The sequence below is a fragment of the Catharus ustulatus genome, chromosome 1 (assembly GCF_009819885.2).
Source record: "Catharus ustulatus isolate bCatUst1 chromosome 1, bCatUst1.pri.v2, whole genome shotgun sequence".
Taxonomy (NCBI): Eukaryota; Metazoa; Chordata; class Aves; order Passeriformes; family Turdidae; genus Catharus; species Catharus ustulatus.
In genome coordinates, this window is record NC_046221.1 from 24785915 (window position 1) to 24813356 (window position 27442).

Consider the following 27442-nt stretch of genomic DNA (forward strand, 5'->3'; position numbering starts at 1 on the left):
TTTTGCATTTAAGTAGGCAAAGACAAATGTTTCTGCTAGGCTATAAGAAAGCAAAGGGGAACAAAAATTCTCAGCTCTTTCTGGTGTCTGGGGCTTTTTTCAGCACCTATCAGTGAGAAGGATTTTAAACTTTATAAATGAGATTAACTAAAGGAATTAAATTAAACTAAATGAATTAAATTAAATTAAATTAAATTAAATCCCTCACAAAGTGGAGACAATTATCATAACAATACTCCAAAAAGTACCACAAAATAAAAAAAATAATTCCTTAAATACCCAGTAATCTAACAAGTGTTTTTCAAACTGAAACAACTTGTTCTAGAGGTCCAAGGAGGGCTGTGAAAAAGTCAGTAACATCGAGTTCAAATTTGGGTGACTTCCTTTTGATCAAACTTTTCTAATTTTTTTTCCAGGTCTCTTCTAAGTCAGAGTAATTTACGCTTTAAACAGCCCCCAGTTCTGAATGAATTCCTCTGGAAAGTGCAAGTTTTGGTGGCAGCAGAGATTCTTTCAGAGGGTACCAGGGATACTGTCATTGCTGCTTTGCGAGGTGACAGCTTTGCTCCATTTTGATGAAATTCCAAATTGACACATGGAACTAAATGGAGCTGGTGAAGTTGATCCCATGCATGATTCAGACAAGGTTGCAGACATAGACCTTGAGAAGGGATTGTGGCTGCAAATTTCTGGGAAGCACTGGGCAGATGGTGGAGGGAACCATGTTGTGTGCATGACTAAAGTGCCAGCTTGTGAGGGACAAGGCTGCTCCTCTTCTGAATGAGTCTCATGCCTATTTGCATTCTTGGGGAGGGCAGTGAAGTCCTCCACCTGGACTTCCTTGTCACCACAACCCAGAGCGCTAGGAGGAGTGGGCAGGGATTGCTGTGCTGACAGTTTCTGGTGAGCACCACATGCTGCCTGGAAATCTGAGATCATAGCAGTGTTAGCAAAGTGACCATCTGCGGCCACAGGAGAATGCTGCTTTCCTTAACTTCCACAGATGTTTTCCAAGCTGACTGCCTGGGCTGTACAAGATATCATTAGGATTTCTTTGTCTCTTCCAAGAGATGCTTTTGCAGTTCAGCAGATAGGGAACTGCATGTTTTGCATTTATCTGGACTGCCTCTCTGGATCAGAAAATCTTCTCAGTCATCCAGTCCACCACCTTCTGCTGCAGAAGAACATTCTCAATTGCCCAAACGTGTATTTAGTTCTGTTCCAATATCTGCAGGGCAGGTTGGTGTTCATCAAAATATAGATTTATTGATAGGTTAGGATATAGGATTCTGACATGATTAGTGTGAAGAACTGATTTTTATTTTCTGGTAATTCATGTTTTCTTCTTTCCATGCAGGACAGAACAGACTGTTACTTCTTTTCCGTACTGTGGCTGAAGAGTTCATAAAAGTGTGTCCAAAAGGGTTGTACGCTGAACCCAACCCAACCCAACCCAATCCAACCCACCACCAATACCACCACCACCAAAATAAATGATAAGGAAAGGTGTATTTGCTCTTTCTTCTGTGGGCAAAAGTGTTCATTAAGGCTCTTATATCATTCCTGGACTGTTTTTCACAGGTCTGGATCAATATGTTCATTGCCTTGTTTCTTAGCCCACACTCAAGGCAGCCTCCTAAGCTGGTGGCTTACCTTTCTCCCTTCTCCCCTTATGAATCACCTATCCCTACAAGGGCTGCCTTGCATGACAGGCAAGAATTTATCTGAAAAAAGTTGTTATAAGGAGTTTAAACACAATGGTGCATTGAGATAAGATGTTAAATTTATATTGTAAAAAGGGAAACAAAAATCAGTCTGTTCTGGATGAGGTAACAAATGCAGCATTTTTCAGCTGTGGTTAAGTGATGCAATGGAAATGTTTTCCTACAATAAGGAAACTGTTTTTCTTTGGTCAGAGCAAGTAAAAGAGATTTTTCAGTAAAAGAAAACCTTTAACTGATAAGAATAGGATTGGTAAAACTAAAACACGACAAAATGCAATCAACATCTTGGTGCAATTAATCTTAACTGAGAAAATTGCAAAAATTGTAAGTTTTATTAGTGTTTATTCTTACAGAAAGAAGCAAAATAAAACTGCAAGATGATACAGGAGTGTGGATGATGCAATTCCTCCAAAGCCATCTTCCCCTGGCCCCTGGAACTTGCTATAATAGATAAGGTTTCCTAGATACCAAGGCTGAGCCAAATTCCTTAAGAATTTGGTCACTCTCCTAACACCTTGAAAGATAAATGGTTAGAAATTAGTTTGTGTAATTGGTCAGTTTACCTTTAGAACTTCTCACATAGATTGGATGCTGTTCTTTGTATAAACTTTTATTGGCTGTAGTTTGAATCCCCCTGAACCTATAAATATGACTGTCTCCCTTTGTGTCTTGAGAGAATCCTACTTGACCACCCTTCGCATGAAATAAAGATTCTTGTGGAACTCGTCAAGCAAGGCCTCCGGTCTTTCTCTGCTGGATAATGTAAGCTCCTGAGAGATGGCTGATCGATATTAGCACTCTCAGGTCCTGGTAAAACAACTACCAGGGACCAAAAAGAAAACTTACACAGAAGCAAATCTTCCACCTCTTCAATGCTTGATAACTGATTGTTTTCTTGACTATAATTTATAAATCTTTACTACAATCTACAAAGACTGATGTCCATAATTTATAAAGACTAATATTTTTACTATAAGGGTGGTGAGGCACTGGAACATATTGTCCAGAGAGGTTGTAGACTCCCTATATCTGGAAGTGTTCAAGACCACGTTGGGTGGGTTTGAGTAACCTGGTCTAAGGGAAGGTGTCTCTGCCCACAGCAGGGCTGTTGGAATTAGATGATCTTTAAGGTCCCTTCCAACCAAACCACTCCATGATTCTAGGATTTTATGACTGTTAACTTCAAGATAAAAACATGTGTAGGGAGTTTATTTTCTACTGAAGAAAAAAGTTTTGTTGTAAGTTCTTTGAGGCAGAGGCTCTGTCCTTGCTGTGTCATGTACAATATGCAGCACGATGAAATCCAGGAAAGGATTATTGCAGCACCTTCACACTGTGAAGGGGAGTTAAAAGTCATGATCTTTTCAGTCTGCAGGTGTGCAGTGGGGTTTAATTCATGAGCAGCACAGGCTGAGAGGAAATAGCAGGTGCTTTCTAGTACAGCCCCATAGCTGTTGCTCAGTTGGGTATGCCTGTATCCTGAACAAAGGAATAAACAAATGTTCCACTTTTTGACAGCCTGGAAACAGACAGGACTGTCCTGCACTGTCCTGCATTGTCCTGTTGATGGCTATAGCAAGGGGAAGTGTGAAAAAATTATCAGGAAAAAATTACCAGCCCTCAAAGTCAGGCAACTACCTAAAAAAGACGCTTTTTTTGTGCTTCTGGAAGGATGTCCAAAAATGGACCTCTTTTGGGAGACTGCAATGTGGAAAGAAACTCAATCTGTGAGCAAGGAAGCTGCCTCTGGCCACGTGTTTGCATTGCATTGATGGGCACAGAAACTGAGAAAAGTTCTTTACAGATCTGCAGAACAGCATCCAAGAACAAAGGGGTCCATCATTGTTAATTCTCCTTCCTCATAAAAGCAACCTGCAATGGCTTTAAACTGTGGCATAATTACTCAGGGGCAAAAGGGGTCAATAGGAATACAGTCAGACGTATTATTCTTACTTGGAAGTCTTGCAGAGAGTTATGGAACTCTTGTAAACACCACAGCTGCAGTATGCAACAAAAGCACTTCAAAAGGATTCTGGAACATTTCCCAGAGGAGAAATAAAACAATTTAGTCTCCTTTTGCAAAAAAGAGATAGAAACAGTGTCTATGATGTTTTGCAGGGCATACTGGCATGTTATAAACACTGCTAAAGTTCCAGTCCTGCCAAGGGAGTCCCACAGGTCTCTCTGCGTGTGCAGGACCCTGCAATTGCACAATAATGTAATTGGCATAGTGCTCTCCTCAGCTAATCCAGCAGCCTCTCATCACACGTGCTTGTCATTTCTCTGTTAAGGCTCTCCTTGGCTATTGGTTTATAACTTATGGACAGAAAACTGCACCATTAATTACCATCACTACTCATTGGGGTGAGTTGACAGAACTCTCAAACTACATAAACCCCAGAACACCACTTTCAAGGATAATAACAAAATTTAATATGAAATAAACCTGCTAATTTTTTGAGGAGGTTGTCCTAATAATTCAGTCAGAGCAAAAGGCTTGACCCTGTTTTGGCACAGTAAAGTCACACAGATTCCCATATGTGCCTATTCCTGCAGTGCTTTCCTGGTGAAGGAATTTGGGTTGGTAGGTTGGGAGCTCTGTGTTTTACATCAGTCCTTGTTAATTCCAGAGAGCCTACCCTATGGAAAGCAAGTGTGGGAAAACCCCTCAGTGTGCATAATTAAATGCCTTTTGTCCAATGCTCATTATCCACGGAAATGCCCCCCACTGACATTTCAAATAAGTTGCTGAGAACAGGCCAGCCAAGGTTATTGATTTTAAACCAAGCCAGCTATATGAGCCATCACTTCAGTCCTACACTTCTTTGTTTAAAGGGAAATAAACATGCTTGACCTTACTCTTCTAGTTTCTCTTCCCTTCTGCAAACCTCCTCAGTGCATGGCAGCAGAGGACCCTCCCCAAACAGATTACAGCTTGCTATAGAGGCCAGTTATGATTTATTCAAATTCAGTTTGAAGGCAATACAATATATTCTCAAACATTCTAAACTTAGGATTTTAAAGGAGTAGCTTTAAGTTGGATTACTGCTCTGCCTTAAAAAAATGGTAGTTTTTTCTGACTATTAGAACACCATTCTATAAAAATATTCTTAACTTCCAAGTATCCATATGTTACACAAATAAGCAATAAAAGGATTTTCCAGCGCAAGACTGTGCTAACTATTGTAGCTGTAAATCACTGGCTATCAGAACATCACACCATTATACAATGTATCTGCAATGAGTCATCGATTAAACTGTGTTCCAGTCAGAAACCTGGCATACTGGGGCTTGGAAGAAGATTAATGTTTTAATATACTTTTAAACCATTTACAGAATGAAATGTACAGTAATTTCACGAATACAAGCCGCACCAATTTGACCAAAATTTTGGTGGAAACCCGGAAGTGCGGCTAATATTCCGGGGCGGCTAATCTATTAACAAAATTCTAAAAGCTGCCAACACGGAAGTGAGAGCCCGCGGCAGCCCCAAGCCAAGCTGGAGCCCGGCCGGCCCCGGCAGAGGTGGGAAAGCCTGGCAGAGGCGGGGCCAGCAGTGTGGGGGCGGGCGGCAGAGCCTGAGCCAGCAGGGCGGGGCAGGGAGGGCGGCAGAGCCTGAGCCAGCATGGCGGGGGAGCCCGGGAGAACTGGGGCTAGCAGTGCAGGGGAGCATGGCAGAAGCAGGAAGGCCGGCGGGTGGGGCTGCCTGGCAGCGGGGGAAGCCCAGCATAATCGGGGCCAGCAGCGTGGGGGAGCCCGGCGGTGCGGGGGCCTGCAGTGCCGGCCAGGGCGAGGAAACGCGGCGGCGGTGCAGACGGGAGGGGGCGGCCGGCAAGCCTGGTGGCGGCGGCGGCAGCCCTGCCGGCGGGGCGAGCGAAAGCGGCGCTCGCGAAGCGCCGCCGCCGCTCGCGGAAGCGCCGCTGCCGCGAGCGAAGCGCCGCCGCCGCTCGCGGAAGCGCCGCCGCCGCGAGCGAAAGCGCCGCCGCCGCTCGCGGAAGCGCCGCCGCCGCGAGCGAAGCGCCGCCGCCGCGAGCGAAAGCGCCGCCGCCGCGAGCGAAGCGCCGCCGCCGCTCGCGGAAGCGCCGCCGCCGCGAGCGAAGCGCCGCCGCCGCGAGCGAAAGCGCCGCCGCCGCAAGCGAAAGCGCCGCCGCCGCGAGCGAAAGCGCCGCGGGGCGGGCGCGGCGCTCGCGAGGCGCGGCGCTCGCGAGGCGCGGCGCAGGGCGAGCGAAAGCGGCAGCGGGGCGGGCGGCGAGCCCGGCGGCGGCAGCCCTGCCAGCCGGGCGAGCGAACGCGGCAGCGGGGCGGTGCTGACGGGAGAGGGGGGCCAGCGAGCCCGGCGGCGGCGGCAGCACCACCCGGCCAGCCCCGCCGAGCCGTGGCGCTGAGCTGGGCCACCCGGCCCCGTCGGCAACCATGAGCGGGCCGAGCCTTCCTGGCCCCGCCCCGAGCCAGTAAAGCCCGCTATGCCGCGATCCTGTTACTAATTGGCCAATTTGTGAAAGCTGCGCACGAACGAAAGTGCGGCTAATATTCGGGGTGCGGCTTATCTATTGACAAAGACAGCAACATTGTCGAGGCACCGGGGGTGCGGCTTATAATCCGTGCGGCTTGTATTCGTGAAACTACTGTACACAGTTTCTCAGAGGGCTCCTAGGTTTTGTGTAACAAGACAGCAAAATATGAAATTAAACAACAGGGGTATTCTCAGCAGCATGCGTGTCCATGTCTATGCTATAGCAAAACAGCCAGGCCAGATTTACACATTCGGGACAGGACTTAATCAGGCTATATCTGCATATTCCTGGGTCCTGGCTGCTGTAGCAAGAGCTTTGAGCTCTGCAGAGCCAGAGGGGCTCTCACAGCACAGTGTGCAGCAGCCACTGGCTCTTCACCTGTAGGATGCACCTTGGCAAGTGTGGTGCTGGGTGTGAGGAAAAGCAGGACAGCCTCACCATTCAGCTTGATTTCTGAGTGGTGTTTCCAGAGAGAGGCAGCTTTTCAGGGAACCATGGTAGATAGGAACCTGACTGATGGAGGAGAGTAGAGAGGCCAGCAAAGAGGGAGAGAAAACAAAGGCAGAGCCGCATGAAAAAAAGAAAAGCACACAATGGTGCAACTTGCTGTTCATTTGGACAGAATCTGCTGCCACCTTCTCCCAGTGTAGGGAGAAGAGAAGGGAAGTGTGAGGAGGCAATCCCTGATAAAAAAGGTTAAGAGCTCCAGCTGCTCCAAGCACCTGTCCTCTACCATGATACCTGAGCAAGACCCACCAGGCACAGGAGGACAGGACAAGACAGAAGTTTCTCAGATCTGTATCCAGGCATAGCTGAGCTCTGGGCATTGAACCATGAGCCAGGGTAGTTTAATTTTGCATGGAATATATCTAACAGCCAACTGCACCTACATTATGTTTGAAGTGTAAGATCTAGAGCTGCAAAAGCATTTCCTGGGGACTAGGTAGAGATATAGCTTTGATGACATGGATATATCCACTCATGATTCAGTTAAATGCACCAAGAGTTTTCTAATGATACAACTGGGATTTGTGATATATATATAGACTCCCAATCTGTCTCTCCTGTAATCAGAAGATAATGATAGAGATGATGGAGATTATAGTAAAATTATCTCATCCTAAAGGATACACCTAAAATAAACCAGATGGATAAGTACCCTGAATGTAACTTTGTCTATGTTTAGCATGGGGTGACAAGATCAGATGTACATGTCTGCAAAACAGATGTCCAAATGTAAGACATGTCTGACCTTAAATATTTATGGGTGTTTTAATTCTCTAGAGGTACTCAGATGCTGCTCCAGGGTCTTTCCTGGGGTGACCTGCTGCTAGGTAGAGTGGTCAACCTTTTAAAGGATGTTGGGCCAAGGGGATGTCACAAAATTCCGAGGTCAGTCAATTGTGTGTATGCAAGCATAAGCCTCTCAGAGGTGAGATGGTGAGTCAAGGAGCTGAATTATCCAAACAACTGGCCTATTATTGGCCAATAGCTCATTCTGCCAACTAAATTTAAAGATCATGTACATAACTAACCCCAGCTTCTTAATGTCTAACTCCTGCTGAAAGTCATTACTGTTTCTTCTTCCATAGTGTTGTTCCACATGTTTGACTGTCATCTGTAAAGGCACTTTGATGTTCTTTCCTTTTTTCTCTCCTGATTCTGACTGCTTCTGTTTGGTCTTAGATACCTTCAAGAAGCACAGGGTAGCAGAGGCATGGCTGAAAATGGGCAATAATGCTGGTCTGCACAGCAGTCGTTGAAGGGCATGTCTGACTACATGGTAGAGATGTGCAGGATGACGTAGTCCCTGGAGAGGTATGAACACTCTGCATTTAAAGTCACCTGACCTGCTTTAGAGCGAGGTAAACTGAATTGAATTGAGACACAGCTGCCTCTGCAGGAAGCACAGCCGTTTAGTCAGACAAATCCCAGTGAGAAAAACAACTCTGGCAGCATGGTGCCAGGGAGAGTATTGTATTTTGGGTACATTATGGTACTGTCCTTCTGAGGGGAATTTTTTCAAAGAATTCATGTTTTGAAGGGTTTTGGAAAATCTTTGGCAATCCATACTCAAATTTCTTACATTTCAGGTAGACCCTTCTAAAGGCATATTGCAAGGAAAACTTTGAGAGACACCTTGAATGTTTCTAGGCATAATTGATTTATATTCACAGAGAAATTTCAAAGCCTGAGCTACTTAAATGTTCTATGAATGTGGGAGGCTTTGTGTAAAACAGAAGTTCATTAGGGTGTTCCACGTCCATAAAGTGTAACACAGAATCCACAAAAAGGCAACTGTTAGCATCTGCACTTGTTGATCTGACATTTAGGGAGTAGCTCCTTGACATTTTTCAATGCCTGTGTTTTTAGGGGCTAATGACATGTTCCATCTGTTTAACTTTCAGTCTCTCAGATGGATTGGAGACATGCAATTGACAGAAACTTATGGTCACCCAGATACTATCTCAAATTTTTATGTCATCTTCACTTTTTCATCTCTCCCATCTCTTAGGAACACCAAAAGGAAAAATGAGAAAATCCTCAGTAAGGTGTCTGAGTCACAGAGTTTCATACTGTGGAAGATGAGTAGTCTTTTGGAGACCGGTACAGCTCAGATCTGAGGGCACATTAAGAACAACTTTCTTCAGCAGCATTTCTGGAGACACATAATGAATTTCAGCAAATCTGGAATGGATTCACTCATTTTGCATAGATCTGGTGTCTGCTTTGCTTCAACAGCCTCATGGCTGCAAGTGGCTACCGTGGCTAAACAAGAGAACCGCAGATGACAGCAGCAAGAACTGGGATGCTGAGATTCTACTGATTTTGGGGACAGCTATGCTGGGAGTGCTCACTTCTCACTGCCACAATGGTAGAGCTTCAGGGTCCAGAGATGGTGCAGATGCACTATGACTAGGCAGAATGACAGTTTAAATCTGACTTTTCACAGATGTTTACCTCTGAAGTTTGGACTGTATTGTGTATTCAAGTACAGGATTACCTCATCTGAGCAGAAAAGACGCAGACAGAAAACCTGGGAACGAGCTCTGGGATTTGATGCCTTTGGCATCCAGGCAACAATGTGTTCTGCATTAAAGCTCCTTTCTGGAAACACATTTCTGGAGGCAATGGCACCCAGGCTCCTAAATAAGAGTTCATCCACAGGATCTGATAGAGTCTGAGTTATTTTGACATATGAAAACCTTGGATTGGGCTACATGAAAGCTGTCATCTCCCCCTTTCTTTGTGGATGAGGGCATAGATAGAGTGAGAATTTCCCTGTCAGCTCCTGTGGTCACCCCTCTGTAGACACATGAACCTCAGGAACTGTGCTTGCTTGGACCCTGTGCTTGCAGAACTGTGAACCTTGGCAGTGTCATATGGTGCTTTGTTCAATTCAGAAATGCTTCTTAGTGGGGACAGCTTCTCTCTAACTTTCAACATTAGTACCAAATCTTCCTGTTCTTTCTCTCATTCTATTGATTTCACAATTTCCCAGGCTCTGTGTCACCTCTTGGTGGCTAAACTGACTGCTGAGGATCCTGTAAGTAATTTAAGAGAAGCAGGATGAAGGAACAGATGTACTAAGATAAAATACTTCAGAGAGGCTTTGAGTTGTGGAAATAGTCATATTAAAAAAAGAATTGAATTATTTAACAAGAATGGCACCTCCTGAAGCTCTACCCCAAGAACACATGACATGAAACAACTCAAGCGCCCCTTTCCTTTGTATCTCCACCTTTGCTGTTTCCAGGGAGGTCTGCTCCATGAGGGGGACTGCTGGGACAACTTAGGGAAACAAGTCACATGGAGCAGCAGTTTTGCTGTTTGTCCTCACTGGTATAATTTATGAGCACCACATTTGCTAAAAAAGATGTTTTAAGATCCAAGATGATTTAAGATTTGTATGGTAAAAAATAACCAAACTGACACTTTTTCTGAAATGCTGTGAATATCCTTTGCTTTCTTGTCTTCCATTGCCTCTCTATTCCTTTGGGAACAGGGGAATACCAGTATATATAAATCACAGTAACTATCTCTTTACACTTGCCATCTGTCCACACAGCTCAGTGTTTTGTTTCTACTGTTTTGCTGTAGCTGTGGTAGGGAGGGAAACCTAGCATGCTTGGGCAGTCATGGTTTTCACTTTAACTAGTTAATGGAGAGATCGTTTAGAGTGTTCTAATGCCCATGGGAAAGCTAGAAGTTTTGGTATTGCTACTACCATGGCCTTGCTTAAAAAATGTTAGTGAGGACTAGCCTCTGTGCTCTCTTGGTCTAACTAACAATGCTGAATGGAAGCACCTTACTGGTTAGAGGCTTGCTTGTTCCAGGAGATGGGTTTTGGGCAACACAGACAACCAAGTGCCCCTTGTGATCCCACCTCATGCCCATAGTGTCAGCAAGCTTAGTGAAATGCTTGCAGGGGGAGAGGGACTACATGCTCCTGCCAGAGACACAGAGTGCATGTTGCACCATCAGCTAGGGTGCTAAACTAGCTCAAGATCTTTAAAATATATCTGCATCTATGCAGGGAGCCGCCATCATCTCACCCGCCATGTTCAAGGGCCGAGTTAGTTACAGATGCTGCCAGGAGGAAATTAAATCATGCTAGGAACTACTACAAGAGCACTGGCCCATGCTATGGCCTCTATAAAATTGCAATCAAAATATAAACTTTCACACCATTAAACGACACAAGAAAGGGTGTAACTGCCACATAAAAGGTGAAGAGGCTACAGAAAAACCTGCAGAAAGAAGAGATACCTCTACTAGAATGTGAAAGAGGAAAAAAAAATACAGTAAGAACTCTAAAAGCTTTTGTGGATGAGGTTCTAATTACTGAGACATTACTAATTTGTGACCAAACTTAGCCCCACCTAAAAGCATATTCATATGATGCCCATGGAGCAGATGAATTACTCAGTTTCTCATTGGCAAAACTGCCCCTTCAGGCAGTAGCTGTAGCTTCCTTTTGCTCCCATCAGTACTAAGTACTAAAATTACGACTCTTGTGGAATACAGAAAATGAAAAATACAGATCTGATGTGTAAGGCTATATTGAGAGATTTGACAGCAAGAGTTTTATTTTTATTTCTGGAGGTTTTAATGGAGAACATAATGTGCTGTCCACAGATCACCCTTCTACTGTGGGACAGTCTCATTTAAGAAGGTGATAGATGGTATTTCTTCCTGTAAATGCACTTCAAGTAATAGCATAATTTGTGCAGTTATCAAATAATGCAGTTCCAGACACAACAGTCAAAATTTTCAGTATATGTAGGTAAGTGTTCATACATGTGTCCTGTTTATTTTTGTTCAAATATCTTTGAATCTTGTCCATTGCCTCTTCATTTCTTGTATGGCCACCTGGACCCAGATCTTTCTTTTCCGTGGTTTCAGATCCAGATAAATCCAACAGAGAGACAGAGAGAAAAAATTGTATAACCAGAAAACATGAAGTAAATAAACAAATTAAGATTATTTAAAAATGGCTTGACTTACCATTTTATATGAGCAGAATGATCATCAAAGGATTTAACTCTTAGCAGCAATGTGAGAAAGGATGTGGTACAGACTCTCCTCATGTCAGTGATGCTTTGGATTGTCTCACGCTGTTTCTCCCTGGGTCACAGGGAGAATGGGGGTGTCTTGTGTTAGGAAGGAATTTTCTCTCTTGCTCCTTCTGACTTTTCTCTTTGTTATTTACAAGATCAGTCTTTCTTCTTTCAAAATTATATGGATTTGTTGATATCCTCATAAATTATGAATCACTGAAAGTATTTTCCCATGGCATTTCACATTTAAAAACTACTGCGAAACTTTAAGTTGGAAAAAAACCCCAGGAACTATTGGGGTGGAAACACATTTACTATTTTGCAGAATAAATACCAGCAACTTCATCTCTGTATATGGCTGTTACATGAATGGTATCCATGATGGCTTCAAATTCAATCTACACCCTTCAGCATTTCTGTATATACTAAAGGTGAGAGCCACACGTACACGAGCCTTTCAAACACCAAAGATGTGCCTGTAGAAAGTGGGTAAGTGCAGCAAACTAGAGGAAGTCAGAAGCAGTAATCTTCAAGTGGATTTATTAAAACAGAGGGTGCAATAGGAGTAGAAAAAACCCAAGCTGGCAAGCTTTCATTTGCTCTGTTAATAGGCATCAGCATAAAAATATTATGGGATTTTTTGTATATTTTTAAACATTTTAAACATAAGTTCTCTAAGACTTCATATAAGCATATAGAGATTTTCTGTTATTTCATCATAAGTTAAAAATGTGCTATGTGCTCCTGTCTGTTAATTTTCTTTTCCAAATCACAAACTTACAATTTTATCATGTTACTAAGGTAGCAGGATACGCTTTCTAGTAAGATTGGGAGGGACACGTTGAACATATTTGAGGCCACTTCACCTCCTCCTTCTAATTATTTTTTTGATTTTTTGTGAAGGAAGTCTAGAATGTGAGGTGAGATCAAGCAGTGAGTGTACCCTCGTCCTGTTCTTGATGGTGGGACAAAAATGAGAGACCCCAGATATTCTGGCCCCAAGTTTTGTATCTTGTCTGTAGCTAGCCTTCCACTGCTGAGTCAAAGACATGAAATTTGGTTTGGAAGAAGAAATTGCCAAACCAGGGCTTTGCTCATCAAAACATCTACTTAGCCAATAACTGCAGCCAGTTTTGTTAACAGGACACCACTTGGGTCATTTCTGTGACTCTATTGAGGCTCCTCTTCATATTCTGAGCAGAGACCTGAGAGCTGAGTGTGGTACATGAACCTCTGCACTGTTCTGGGGTTCCACAGCCTCCAAAGGTAACCACTGGTTACCTTTCATACTGTTTGTGCCTTAGCAATGGAGGGGTTGGGGATCTCATCAGGTGATGCTCAGGGCTGGAACCTTTTCTGTGGCTCCATGGCTCTATGGGAACCTCTGAGAGCTTTGTCATTGACTTCACTGGTGTCAAGATTTCACTTCCAATTAAGATCAGGCCAAAACCACTAGATACAGTTTTTTAATGAAATCTTAAAACACAAAACTCCTTCCCATGCTATCAAGCTTTAGTTTAAACCGTTTCAGATAACTTATTTGTTCTCCCAGAAAGTATCCTTCTTAACCCTGAGGTAATGATTTTACTTCAATTTAGATGCCTGATAAAAGCTGCCAGCTTTTTATCTTCAAATATCAAGTGTATTTTCATTGCATCTCTTGCACTGGCTATCCATGCATGATGCTATGCAATGAGGAGAAATAAAATGTGTGATTTTAAAATTATTCTTCTGCTCTTCTATTTTTTCATCCCCAGATGGTCTCTGAGACTGGTGATGTTTTCTTAAGGCTATAGATTTTCTGCTTTAATTAACTTACTTAATCAGCACGCATTTGAGAGACACACATGTGATCAGATAATATCAGGTGCTAATATTTATTTCTTTTCATGGAATTAGAGGCAGCTAAATGGTTGAGTCATAATTGAATGATCTTATTAGACTACAAGCTGATCAGTGTTAAAATGGAACTTGGGATCACTACGTTTGCATTAATTGGTTGGGACTGCTGTGAGGACTGGGCACAATGTGATTGATGGGTTAGGGAGCAAGATCAGAGCTGGATGACTGAGATCTGTCATACATATTTAACAGCTGAGGGGATAGCACAATTTGTATCAATACCTAAGAGCAGTGAAGGCAACTAATGTTTTGAATTACTGCCCTCCCAAGTTTAAATGCAGCAAATAGGCCTTTTTTGTTTTATATTGAAATAAGCCATCTCTCTTTCCCTCCTGTCATCTTTCCATCCCCTCCATCCCCATTGTGTGTGCTTGTGAAGAAGGACAGGCAGTCACCAAAGCATCTATCACCTCAGGGGCTTTTCTGGGAATCAGGTAGTTACTGCTGGGAGCAGTGAGGTCTGACACATACTTGTATGGATGGGCTGGTTGGAGCAAGTCTGGGGCTTGTACAAGATTCAAATATTTTTATTGTTTGGTGAAAGATCTGAGCAAGTTTGAGTGAAGTTCTCAGAATCTGCACCCTCTCTGTGTGTTTTCCCAGACGTCTATCATTAGCTGAGGAATGGGAATTCTTGGTTTTGGCATGGCCATAGTGATTTTACTTGGGTGTTAGGATGGAGAGGAGTCATGCAGTTACTTACAGGATCCCTTTTTACAAGGCCTGGGTTAGGAACGACAGCAATGAGGTGGGCAATTGTAAACATGGAGTTCAGCACATAGGAAAAAAACAAATTCTTATGCAGTGTTATCCTTTGACAGCTGAGGCTCCTGAAAAATATGTAACACATGTTGTGTAAATTAGTATTTTTCCTGTGATGTCACTTTAACAAGCTTTTTCTGGCAAAAGACTCTCAAGAATGTCTTTTGGCAAGGCATAATTGGAAAATACATGACTTTCATTGCAGCCATAACCTCTGAAAAATTTTTGGGTTTGTTTTTACACCTGTTTAGCACCACATGCTTTTAGACTGTGTTGTAAAGACCTATCCAGCTACATTCTTAGCTCTTGATGCCTTTCTTTAATTCATGGTAATCGAGATATTAAGTGGTGAAGCAGAACCCCGAGAATTTTTGGATGCGTGTGATACAATGAATATCAGGAATACTGCTTTATAAGTAACTGTTCCCTGGAGACTCAATTCCTCAAATACTCAGATGAAAATTATTTGCTACTTAAGGAATTAGTAGTGAGACAGGATGGGAATTTGGGCAGGAACCTCCTTAAATAACAGGGGGATTTGAGTTGGTATCCTGCATATTTCTAACTCCAGCTGAGATCCCAAACCACAGCAGGTTGTTTTCCTGCTCAGGAGCAGAAGAAATCTCTTAAAATCACTGGTTTTGGTCAGGGTAGGATTTATGCTATTGTGGGTAGCAGAGTTTCACATGGTAAGATTTCAGAATTTTTGCGAAATCAAATCATGATTGCAGTTTCACACCTAAACCATCTCCCTTTTCTAATTCATACCCAAATCCTCATGTCACCTCCTCATACATCCCTGAGGCAGACAAAAAGGCCCTTGCAGCTCTCCATGCCCCAGAGCACAGCACCAGGCTGACAGAGGGTGATTGCAGAAAGGCAGTCATGGAGCTGTTAGATAATGCTGTGCTGTCCAGTGATCACTGAGAGCAAAAAGGCAAAACTGCTAGGTAAAGAACAGCTAAGAAATACTGCTGTCTTGCTGGGGTAAGCTCAGCACCAGGAGTCTTTTGGAGTCTGGAATGGAGCACAGGCTGTGGCTTTCATCTCTGCATTGGAAGCCAATGCAGAATGCACCCTCTTCAAAAGGAGAGAGCTAATCTTGCCAATTGAACTCTTTTCTTGATTTATTTCCCTTCTTAGCCCCTTGATCACCTGCCATTTATTCTTTTTTCCCTTACTCTTACTTTCAAAGTCATTGCATGGAATTCTTCCTTTAGCTTGAGCTCATCTTTCTGGTTATGGTTATCAGCATCCAGCAAAGTTTTTCACTTCTTTTGACCTCCTTATTTATGGTGACCAAAGTCACCATCTTTGGTTCAGGATGTCCATGACATGCAGATCCTGGTGGCTAAGAATGAGAGTATGTCTGTACACTTGGCCCTGATTTTATAGCCTTCCTTTAGCATCAGCTATTGGCAAATATTGAGCTCCAGATACAGGGCTGGGTTCGTGAACTTTCAGTTTGATTCACTGGAGGACATGGTATTGGAAAAAACAGACCATTCTTTGGAGCTATTTTTGCTACACTATGTTCTTGTGCTTATTTTACCTGTATTTGTCCCCAACACAAATCTAGTCTGATGTTCCTTTTCTGCTCCTAAGCTCTGGTGGTATTTATTCAGTCCTGAGTCTTCCTTTCTCCCCATACTTCATCACAATACTTTGTCTATGCCACTTAACCCCACTTTTTTGGGGACTCTATGACATGCTTGTCACTGTCAGTCTTTCCTTTGCAGTCCTGGCAACAGGACTGGTGTGACATCAGTTCCCAAGAAATAAGAATTTCCTTATTACTAGGAACATCTTTTCAGCTCCTGGCCACAGAAATGCAGTCTCTCCAGGTGCCTTTCTATGTGGTATCCAGTACAGAGAGTCTTTTGTGATAATCTCAGTCATGTAGATGTGTCTCAACTCCTATTCCTGTCCTTCCTCATTGCCCTACTCGACTTTTGGCAGTCTTATTCATCTATTAAGTTGGACTACCCTTCAGTGCATGTTGCCTTTGTGTGCTGCCCAGCCTCCTTTCCCTGCCTGCCTTCCTCTCTTAGTTTTACTTTCTCCTCCTTTTCCCTCAGTATTCCCTTTTTTTTATTGATTACAGCTTTCATGTTAAGGATCCACCTGTAACATTAGTGTTCGTTTCCATACCCTCACTTTCTAATTTGACCTTCAGTGTTTGCTGTCACAATGGCTTCGACCCCTGTCGGATGTGGTCCACACCAAGAGGAGAAAGTGGAACTAAACCCTACCTTGATTCATCCTTTCTGCTGGTTTTAACAATCATTTGCATTCTTCGCCTTTTCTGACCTACTTTAGCTCTCTTCCTGGCCCTTTTTGTGCTATTAATTATTCCTTTGTGATGTTTTTGACAGCTCCTTGGCATTGTCCCTGCCATCTTTCTGTATTCTCCCTACTCTGCTTCTCTCTTGGGCACATGGTGTGACTCTTGGGGATGGTGCTGAGCATGGCCAGGATTTGGGCTCCTTGAGGGTCCCTTCCAACCAAACTTATTCTGTGATTCTGTGTAATTCTGATAAATCAGTATGCAAGAAGGCGTAACTAAGCCAGTTATCCGTGTCTAAAACTTGTGAGCTTTTTGTGTCTTCAAGCCTCTATCCACTGTCTCTTCAGAGTTTTAGAGTCTCCTAGGTTTTCTGTGGCTCTCCTGTGTTTCACATTGATTCTGTCTCCTACATTTCCTTTTTCAAAGATAGGTTCTCTTATCTATTCACTGTCACTCTTACTTTACAGTTCCTATCTCTACTTCTCTATTACAATTAGAATATTTTTCTTTTAGGACTGTGAACCTGTCATTTTTCTCATGCATAAATACTGAGAATACTGATTTTCATGCCTAGACACCTATTTTCCTCTTCTCCCCCATTGTTTAGTTATAAAATTACTTTAATGCTTTTTATCATGTTCTCCCTTGCTCCTGGGGAAAACTCCCCAAAAATTTCACAAAATGTCCTTCTATCCATTACCCTTCAACTCCTTTTAAAAGCCTTGGCAGCAATTAGACTGCAGGTGCATTCATAACACACCATCTATTATTCTGGCAAATACAGATTTGTTGTACCCCCCATCTGTCTTTATACAACTGTCTTTGTTTTAATAATTCAATTGGAAGTGATTTTAAACTAGGAGTACCTCTTTTCTTTTGTATTTTATAAAATAAGATAATGGGGTCTCACTCTGTAATTATAGAAATCATGCAATAAAGCGATGACGCATGAAGCTGTTAGACACTCTACCTTATTAATACTTTCTCCTTTTATGAGTTAGCATTGCCTAGTGATGCTCATCACTACTGATTTGTTATTCCCTTCTGAAAGTTCTGCAACATCTGTGATGCCAGATCATTATGAATCTTGATACCCAAAAGTGAACTGAAAATAAATCTCTGCCAACAAAAACTTGTATGTGGGAAACTGCAATCCCTGCAAGCTGCCTCCGAAGTCAAAGGCTATTATAGAATCCTGAAATCATCTCTTGCTATCTGATGGACTGTCTGATTGACAGTTTCACTTCAGCTGAAGGTCAAATATCTATTGCTGTCATAGCCAGATGATAGAAAACAGCTGAAGGTTACATGAGTCCTGTTCCCACATAGCTTCATTCTCACTTTCCTATGATTGGTTTCCTCTTTGTCCTCCCATTATGAAGCACCTTGGTTCAATTCCTTTCTCTCTTCTCCCTGTAACCTTTGTGTCATGGCTTAGTCATGGAAGGGGAAGAAGAAGCGGAGGAGGAAAGAGAGGAGGAGGTGTGTTACTGTCTGGAAGGCTGCTGCAAAGACCAGTCTTTTGGTGCAGCCTGGGACCAGCCTAGATCATGCATTGTTCATGACTCAGAGCTCAGAGTGAGTCAGACAGGCTGACCCTGCCTCACTTGCTGCAAGGAGTCATCTTACTGGTCTGTTTAGCATACCTAATTTGAGCAGATTCTGTCTTCACTGTCCCAAAGAACTCAAACCAGGGTGTGAGGTTCCAAATCAGATAAAACTGTTCTATTTCCAGTTTTCTCAAAGCATTACTGTGGCTATGGTTTTGGGCTATTTATCTGCCTAAATGGGAAGGGAATTCATAGGTCATTCAGCAGAGCTTCTAGTTATGTCTGTATCTGATTAAGATGTGCTATCACAGGCATTCATCAAATTGCCTCTTCGGAAATTACCAGAATTCACAGCCTGTATATTTGGAGTTTGCAATCTTACAGAATCTTGTAATCTATGCAAAGTCCATATAACTTTCCTATGTTTCCTAGTGTTATTCTTGTGGTGGTGACATTGGGGGCTTGATCTTTTACTATTCTTCCTGTTTGACAATTGAGGCAGAGGCATGTAATTGACAGTAGACAGGTTCACTGAAGAACAAGATTGAAATGCTCTAGTTAAGCTGCCATATGGTAGCTGTAGTGCTTTCAGTGAGTATCAGTCTAATCTCCTTTAAAGTTCTGATACAGCACATCTCTATTTTTCCTTTAATGAGGGTAACAGACTGCACACTAGTGCCAGATTCACCCCTAGGGCTGAGCCCTGTAAGCACCTACTCAAGTCAATAGCTCAGTCCTTCAGCCTCAGATGCAGGTAGTCCTGTTCTTCAGGAGCTTGGAGCTCCTGGTCACTACTCCATGCAGTCACAGCACCTGGCAAGCTCTGGACATGCTCTTCAAGGAACATAAAGCAATAGGCAAATGAAAGGCCTTAGTGCATCCCCAGCTACACCATTTCCCCATGGGCTGCACTTTCACATCAGTCCTGACAAACATAAAAACATGATCTTGGCTACACTCCACTGGGAGAGTTCCCAATGGTGAGAGGAGCCGATGCTCAGACTTCTTTATCAGGATTACATAAAAAGACACTCAGGTGAGCTTCTCTCTGCCATGACACCTTTCAAGATTTCCTGTGGTTGAGATGCCTCAGGGAAAGAAGAGAGAGTGTCTGTAAGAAACACTTACTTGAAATAGAAGAAAATTGCCAAGGAAATCAACAGGGATGCTATAGACAAAGCATGGCCAACGATCGCCATATAATAAAGTATGAACGCCATCTGCAATTTAACAAAAAGAAAAGGCAAGCATGAACAGTTTGCAGGCACTTTGTTTTCTCATTAAGGAAGAATCTACAATATCAACCTCCCATTTTGTATCTTTTCTTCTTTCAAGCATTCTTTTTCTATATATTTTAATATCAGCAATCTATTAAATAGCATGACTCATGATCTAAAGATAAGTGTTTCTTACATATGTAGATCTGTTCCTGATATATGGAAGTAAGTGGTGAGATCCCTGCTGACACTGTCACTAACTTTCCCAAGCTCTAGGAGAATGCAGCAGAAATATTCATTCATCTTTTCAATAGACCCATGACAAGTTTACACACACACACACACACAAACAAAAATTGAATAAAACAGATTATTGGTAGAATTATTGATAGAAAATATTTATGGGTTGAAAGCATCTTAAACTGCAGGGATCAAAAGCTCAATGTTCACTTTTGGAGATGAGTCAGTAGTTATCTGCCCTCAGGACTTGTATTAGGGCTGAGCTTTTTGTTCAATGTATTAATCAATGACCTGATGCAGAAAAACTTCTAAATTTCCAGGTGATACTTAGGTCTTCCAGATAACAGTGAGGCACACAAAAAGGCCTCATTTAAAGGAGGGGATGAGAAGATGCTATATAAGCTTTAATATAGGAAAAAAAGTGGGCTAACAGAGCTAGGACACGTGATCTAAATCCTGTCCGCACCATACTTAACTTAGGACTGGAAACCAAACTCAGGAAGGAGATCTTGGAGTCATCCAGGCCAACTCTCTGAATCATTGGCTTACTGTGTAATGATAGCCAAAAACCAGCAAAACATTGATAATGATAAAAAAAAGGGCGCTGCAGGTAGAACAACAGCACATGTTTCAAATTTACAGCACTAACCTTAAATGCATATGTGCTTCTAGTCTCCCCATGAGCATAGAAGAGCAAGGAAAAGTGAAAAAAGGCAGCTAAAATTGCTGAGGATGAGTTTCTATGGGTACAAAGGCTGGGATTCTCCTTTTTGGAGAGGAGAAGTCAGAGGGGGTTATGACCAAGGCCTTCATAGCCCTGAAAGCAGCAGATGAGGTGAACATTATCCTCAAAGTGCACCACACAAGAACAACACATCTTTAGACAAATTCTGGTTCACATTTTTGTCAGCCTTGGTGCTGGGCAACTCAGTGGTCTCACAGTGTTGTGAATCCAGTATTCATGGACAGACAATTGGGCTTTCACTGTGTCTCATGGCATTGAAATCTAAGAGAGGCTGAACCATATTTCTTTTTATGCCAGTTGTAAAATATAATTGCAGGACAGCACCTGGGCTTCAGAATGCTGAGGTATTTAAATGTCACACTTTGGTCTCAGCCAAGCTCTTAAGCATCAGCCATCTGTCAGAGGAGTGAGTGAAGGAGGCTAAATGTCATCCCAGGCTTCACCATTGCCTCCTTTCTGAAAGCAAGGACATAGTAGCAGCCTATCTGGGAAAAAAGACTGGAAGTCTTAGTTCCTCTGCTGGGTTTATTTTCTTTTCAGATCTGTTTCATTCATTTTTCTTTTGCTCTGCATGAACAATTTTTCTCCTCTCAGTGATTAGATTAATTGCTTTTGTAGCCAAATTTTTGACACACGTCTTTTTGGTGTTTCCAAGTAATTTTAAACCTTCCCTTGAGAACAAATAAGAACACAATTCAGAAAGCAAAGCCATTCTTCTTAGTAAAGGTGCTCATCTTATATAATTTGGTCTCAAGACATTTTACAACTTTCAAATAAGCTTCTGTGCTCATTAGCCTAGGTGAGGGTGGCCTGATCCAGATTTAAACCAAAGTTACATTTACAATGATCTGACCACATAGAAAATACATGATCTGAGTGTAAATATCATTAACCAAGTTATGGAAAATGATACATATTTACTGAAAATACCCTAGGTCTCTTAGTTCTCCTTCACAAGGACTAACCACTGCATTGTTAGTAAGCACAAATGCTTGATAATCTTTTCTGAGAGCACCAGCAATCCCAGAGAGGACAGACCTGAATGTGGAGAAGATGAGACAACTCTCTAATATAGAGTGGTGGGAGAGGATACATGTGACATTTGGTTCACTTCATACTACATTGATCGTGTTTTTTCATGGCATTAAATGGATATATTCTTAAAGCCTGAATTTGATTTAGAGATGACATGTTCAAAGAATTTTTTTTTTTTCCTGTCTTTTATACAACCGATAGCCTGAAATAGCTAGAAGTAGGAAAGATCTCCAGATAACTACATGCAAGTTTATGTATACCCTGGAGGATTCTTGGTTATTCAATCTAACTTTCTGTTCTCAGGTGCTAAAGTAACTGTATATTTGGGAATCAGCAACTGCTTTTTTGATTGCATCCTGCAAATTTACTATGCCAAATGCTTAAAAAAGCCTTTCATATATAACAATGATGACAGATCAAAATGGACTGAAATGTCAGCTAACAAAGAATAGAATTTTATTTTCAAGAACAGGCTATATTTTTTTCAGTGATCTATCTCAAAAGTATAGCATAATGGTATTTTCAGTTAACTTCAAACAAATAATGAGCACTTTTACTAATTTCTGCTTTCCTTGAACTGGCCACCTGTCGTTCTTCTGACACGTAGGACTTGTATAACATGGTATATAACATGCTGACTCCTTACATTTTTCGTTTGTTCAGATTTTTTATCCTGGATTTAAAAAACTTAAATGTTCTTCCTTATTCCTCTAGAATTCATAACTTGAGGAAACAAAATTCTCCAAGAGTAATGCCTTTGACTCAGTTAATTATATTATGTGTAGGTAAGTGGAAATTGTCTGCAAATGAAGCATATTTCTGTTTACTGAAGACTTGGTTTAAAGGTCATAATCTAACTTGGCATTTCTATAAAGATATATTCTTTCTGCTTTTTCCATAACTTTTAATTTCAGAAAGATCATGATGTGCATATAATTTTCCTTTGTGTTCTATCTGTTCTCTGTGTGAATGATGTTCAAAATTCTTCTTCTGGAAGGCATGGACAATAAGTAACAGAAGCACATTTTTGGCCTCCTTACATCTGCCAACATCTGGAAAAAATATATATTTATGGTGCTTCCACATAATGCCTCTGTAAGCTCATATTTTTACTATTATTCTTGCCTCGTCACATAGGTGAGTCTCATTTTAACATGATGGTTTGCCATGCTGCAAAAACCCTTAGAATTCACCTCCTGCCTAGTCCAACAGACTCTTCCAAGGCCCTTTGGAGTTACTACAATATACCTGCATACTGTTTTCTGGCTGCATAGGAAGAGGTCCTCCAACACAAACCCCAAATCAAATCACTTCTTGAATATTTTCCTTCCACTATTCCAAATAGTCACAAATTATTCTGTCACAAACCTGTAATCAGATTTTCCTGGAGCTCCACTTGCATTTGAGAAATATATTTATTTTTATGAGCTTCTCTAATTGAATTGTTTTAAAGTTCTTCTCGGATTTCTCTCTCCTTATTTCTTTTGGTGCTTTTAGATTTAGTGCTTCTCTTTCAGATTAGCACCTTGATTTTGGAAATATTGATGCAAATGCTTAATTAATTATTGTAAATAGTCTCAATTTCTTCAGTAAAAGTCAAAGTTAAATGTGTTCATGCTTGTAAGATTTTCTGGATTAATGGTCCCTTCATAAATATTTGTTTTCAAAGTGTGAGTACAGGGTAATAGCTTTGCTTAAGAAAACTAATTTTGACTCACATTAATATTACTAGCCCTGCAGAGAAGACATCAACATCTTGGAATATTATTGCTACAGAAAGCAAAATTGAGACTCCAAAATATTATTTTATAACTGTTGGTCAATCAGGGAAAATCACAGGAATTAAAAATGCATCTGAAAAAATACTGCAAAACTTGTCACATTAATTACCACTAAGTTATCCACTCCATAGCAAACCAACACTGAGGTCTGAGCACTCATTAAATAATTTAGATAAGCTAAAATCACAAGAACAATGTTATTTAAGTCTTGAGCAACAAATAAAGCTGAAAGATAGGGCTTTTCTGGTCTCTCTCACATGCATTATTGCTAGCCCAGCCCAAAATGTTGCCAAACAACCACTGCCTCTTTAACTTCAGCATACCTTCAATTTTTCAGAGGTGAAAGAGTTGCACAGGGTGTAGTTGGACCAAGTTCGGTTGCTCTCAGGATGACGGAACCAATTTCCAGTTTCATCACAATATTTTGAAGCCCTCTCTGATGAAAAATTGCAAGAAGTTATTTTAATATAAGCATATTATGAATTTAAAAACCCATCTAAAAGAATTTCTTTGGGAGTAAAATATCTACGTAATAAAATCCAAATTATTTTCAACCTGTGTAATTAATATACATCTTTGCTGTTATGTTGCTTTGTTTTTTTGTGAGACTTATCTGGTGGTAAACTTGTTCAGCTGTCTCCTTTCGCACTAAACCTACTAGGGTATCTATCTCAGCCTTTATTGAGATGCAGTATTTAGCTGATAATGATCCATTTAAAGAGGCTGTTGACAGCAGCTTATGGAAGAGAAAATAACCACAGGTGCTGATACCAGACCTGGAGGAAGTGTGCAGGGTTTGAAGTACCAGGGTTAAAAGAGTTAAAAATACTGTGTAGATAAAGGGCAGTCAGTAGTGCACAAAGCAGAGCCTGGGTGTATAAAGTCAACAGCCCCAGTGCAGTGCTGTCTCTGTGCAGAGGAGTGGGAAAGCCTCACCCAACCTCCCAGCTGGTGGAATCCTGACATGCAGAGCGGGAGCATCACTCTCCTCAGGGTCTGTACAGCATGAAGCACAGAGACAAGCAGCCTCAGAAACATTTTGGCACTGGTCCCACGTGTCCAGTTGAATTTAAGATGGCTGTAGAGTTCCCTGTTTAAATAATCTGATGTCTTTGGCCTCTGCACAGGTGTCTCTGGTGCTCCTTCACCACAGGTGGCTCTGGCATCCTTCCCGAAAGCCCTTCCATATGGATTGTGCTCCTGGCTCCCGCTTCTCTGCACGTCCTTTTGCTGTGCTGGGGGCACAGTGGGGCTTCAGCAGCACAAAGCTCTGCAGGATGCCAGAGGACACAGTCTCAAGCTGTGCCAGGAGAGATATAGGTTGGATATTAGGAAGAAGTTTCTAATGGAAAGAATAAAAAAATATTGCAATACTTTGTCTGGGGAGGTGGTGGAGTCAACATCCCTGGAAGTGTTTAAAAAAAGTCTGAATGTGGCACTTGGTGCCGTGGTTCAGTTGAGGTGTTAGGGTGTGGGTTGGACTTGATGATCTTGGAGGTTTCTTCCAGCCCAGCTACTCTGTGCTCCTGTGTGATTCTGTGATGCTGGAGCTGCAGGTGTGTGCTGTGTCTGTGTCCCCCTTGCCAGCCTCACACTCCTGCTGGGGACACCCTGGATGCTGAGGTGCCGACAGTCACTCCTAATCACCAGTCAAGTTTTGGACCAGTTCCTTTGGCCTTCCCTCAAGCATTAGCCACATGGCAGTCACTGGAATGTTTACCAAGTGACAAAGACAGGATAAGATATAAAATAATAAACAATTATTTGATGTTTTCATAGCAAGTGACACAGAGACTTATGAAAAACAAATTTTTTAAGTCTGACTTTTAAAATAGTCTGAAAAGTCTATCTTGAATTTGCTTTGCCATTTCTAGCTCTATATTTTTATTGGCTTTATACTTAGATTAACACCATTTTCAGTCAAAACATTTTTACAGAGACCATAGCCATTTGAACATACACATTTTCAATTTTTGTGGCTAACATTCCTACTTACTTTTCTTCATCTGATGATTAATGGTTCTATTAATTTGTAAGATTCATATGCCTAAAACCTAAAGAAAAGAATTGATCATATGGGTAAGGCAAGGATAAAATAGACTGAGTTATTTTACTCTGAATAGAAATACACTTTATATAATGCCTTTGCAGAAAAAAAAAAAAAAAGGAAGATAATCCTCCAGAACACAGCATTATGGATTTCAAATCATTGTTTTGGGGAACTTGTTAAAAATCAATACGTGCATCAGCAATAGCAAGAGGAACAGTACATGTTACTTGAGCCTTACATAGCTGCAGCTTGGAGATAATCTCCAAGTCCATGTAGCAGTGCTCCCTTTTACTCATCGCCAGATGCTATCGAAAGCTGGAAAAAGTTTTCAGTCACAGATGAAAGATTAATGGTTATGCTACCATGGAACACAGTGTGCAAGTGTTGCACTGATTATCCCATGCACTCTGCAAAGTGCACGGCTTTTGTTAATCTGCTACAGAGTACGTATGGCAATGTCATCCATCATCTCTATACTGCAGTGCCTAGGTAGGCTCTCTGCCAGAGTATAATGTGGCCCCTTTAAGTTAGAGACAAACCTTTTGGCTCATACTTTTCCCTAAAGTCAGACAACACTGATCCTACTAAAAACTCATCCTACTCTGAAAGTGTCAATGTCCCATGGATTTCTTGCTGTGATGTGAGAATACATAACTGAGGAATAAGCGCTCTTTACTGTCCGTCCCAGTGGCTCAAACAAGTAAAATACCACTTCTAAATCTATTATTTTATACAGAAACAAAGCTACAATCCAACCACTGTTCTACTGCAAGTTGTTCTAGAGTGGCCCAGTAGCAGGTGGGGGGATATTGAACCTTGGCATGTGTTGGTTCTTCGTGCTAAGCAGAAGAATATGTTAAAGTCTGAAAAAACACACAATATGCAAGGATGGGTAAGACAACGCTAGGAAGGCAAAATGGAAGTTTGGGCTTTGAGATTATTAGAATACTATTAGTAATTAGTAAACACTAATTTTTTATGATCTGTCTGTACCCTATCAGCTTGGATGGGGCACCAATTGGGCATTGCATTATTCAAAGTGGAAGAACAGCGACATCACGTTGGACTGATCTCACCTGACTGTAGGAACCTTAAAGTTACATAATTCCTGGGCAGTTGTGCAGAATGTCTGCAGTTAACTGAGAGAGATAGACACTTCAAAAGCTGTCTGGGTAAGATGGATGAGAGCAATCTCATCCACAAGGGAAGTTTCGTGGGAGCAGTGAAGTGTCTTGAAAGATTAACCAGTAGCAGTTATTTGTATGTATATTGTGCCACTAATAGTGCTTTGATGAATCATATGCTCATTAGAAATCCCTCAGTCATCTATATGTAACAAATATCTTAATATCTCTCGAACAACATGATAGGTCTATCAATCAGGCTTTTCACAATTAGACCACAGCTATAGCTAGTACATGTTAAAGGAGCCAACATCAGTTTTTAGCTTATTGCTGAGTTATAAGATAGAAGAAGAAGAAAGTTATCCCCTGTTGCAGTCATGCTCAGCACATACCATACACTGAATTCTTTGCCATTGGTTGGATATGCTTGTGCAGCGCTTAGTTTTGCAGATGAAAGAATAGTTGATGTTACACATCTGATTTATTTACATCTTTGGTAAAACATTCTGGAAGAAACTTTTTCAAAAATGAAAAAAATAATTTCATATAATGCTGTGGAGACCCTAGAAAACTTCAATTCCAGTGTCCTAATAAATGAAAGATTATCACTGTCTTCAGAGTATCTTAGTCAGCAGAACTAGAATCTGTATAAGAGTCATATTGGACTGTATGGGGATAGGAATTGATTTTTAAAACTCAGCTGTCGAACTTGCTAAGGAGCAGGACAGAAATACACAGAAGGGTGAGAAGAAAAGAAGCAGCTGGGCATAGAGTTAAGATTTGTCTTTTTTATAATTGTCTAAATCATTACACTTTAAGACAAGCAAATAGGACCAGCAGAAATCCAAAGCTGTCTATTTTAGTTAAATTCAGCCAGAATTTGGATTTTGTGGCAGCAAGAGAAGGGATCTCCCAGTGTCAGAGCAGGAAGGCAAGGCTGTACTTGCATG

At 41.6% G+C, this 27442-nt stretch overlaps 1 protein-coding gene across 6 annotated transcripts in view; it reads right to left on the reverse strand.

Moving 5' to 3' along the window:
* CALCR (calcitonin receptor) overlaps positions 1 to 27442 on the reverse strand; it is a 170161-nt gene that overhangs the window by 25657 nt on the left and 117062 nt on the right. For all 6 annotated transcript variants that reach the window (XM_033054456.2, XM_033054443.2, XM_033054459.1 and 3 more), the window contains 3 exons: positions 23642 to 23754; positions 19429 to 19520; positions 14405 to 14531 (listed from right to left, as the gene is read on the reverse strand). In XM_033054456.2, coding sequence (XP_032910347.1) covers positions 14405 to 14531; positions 19429 to 19520; positions 23642 to 23754 — 332 coding nt within the window. The remainder of the gene's footprint in view (positions 1 to 14404; positions 14532 to 19428; positions 19521 to 23641; positions 23755 to 27442) is intronic.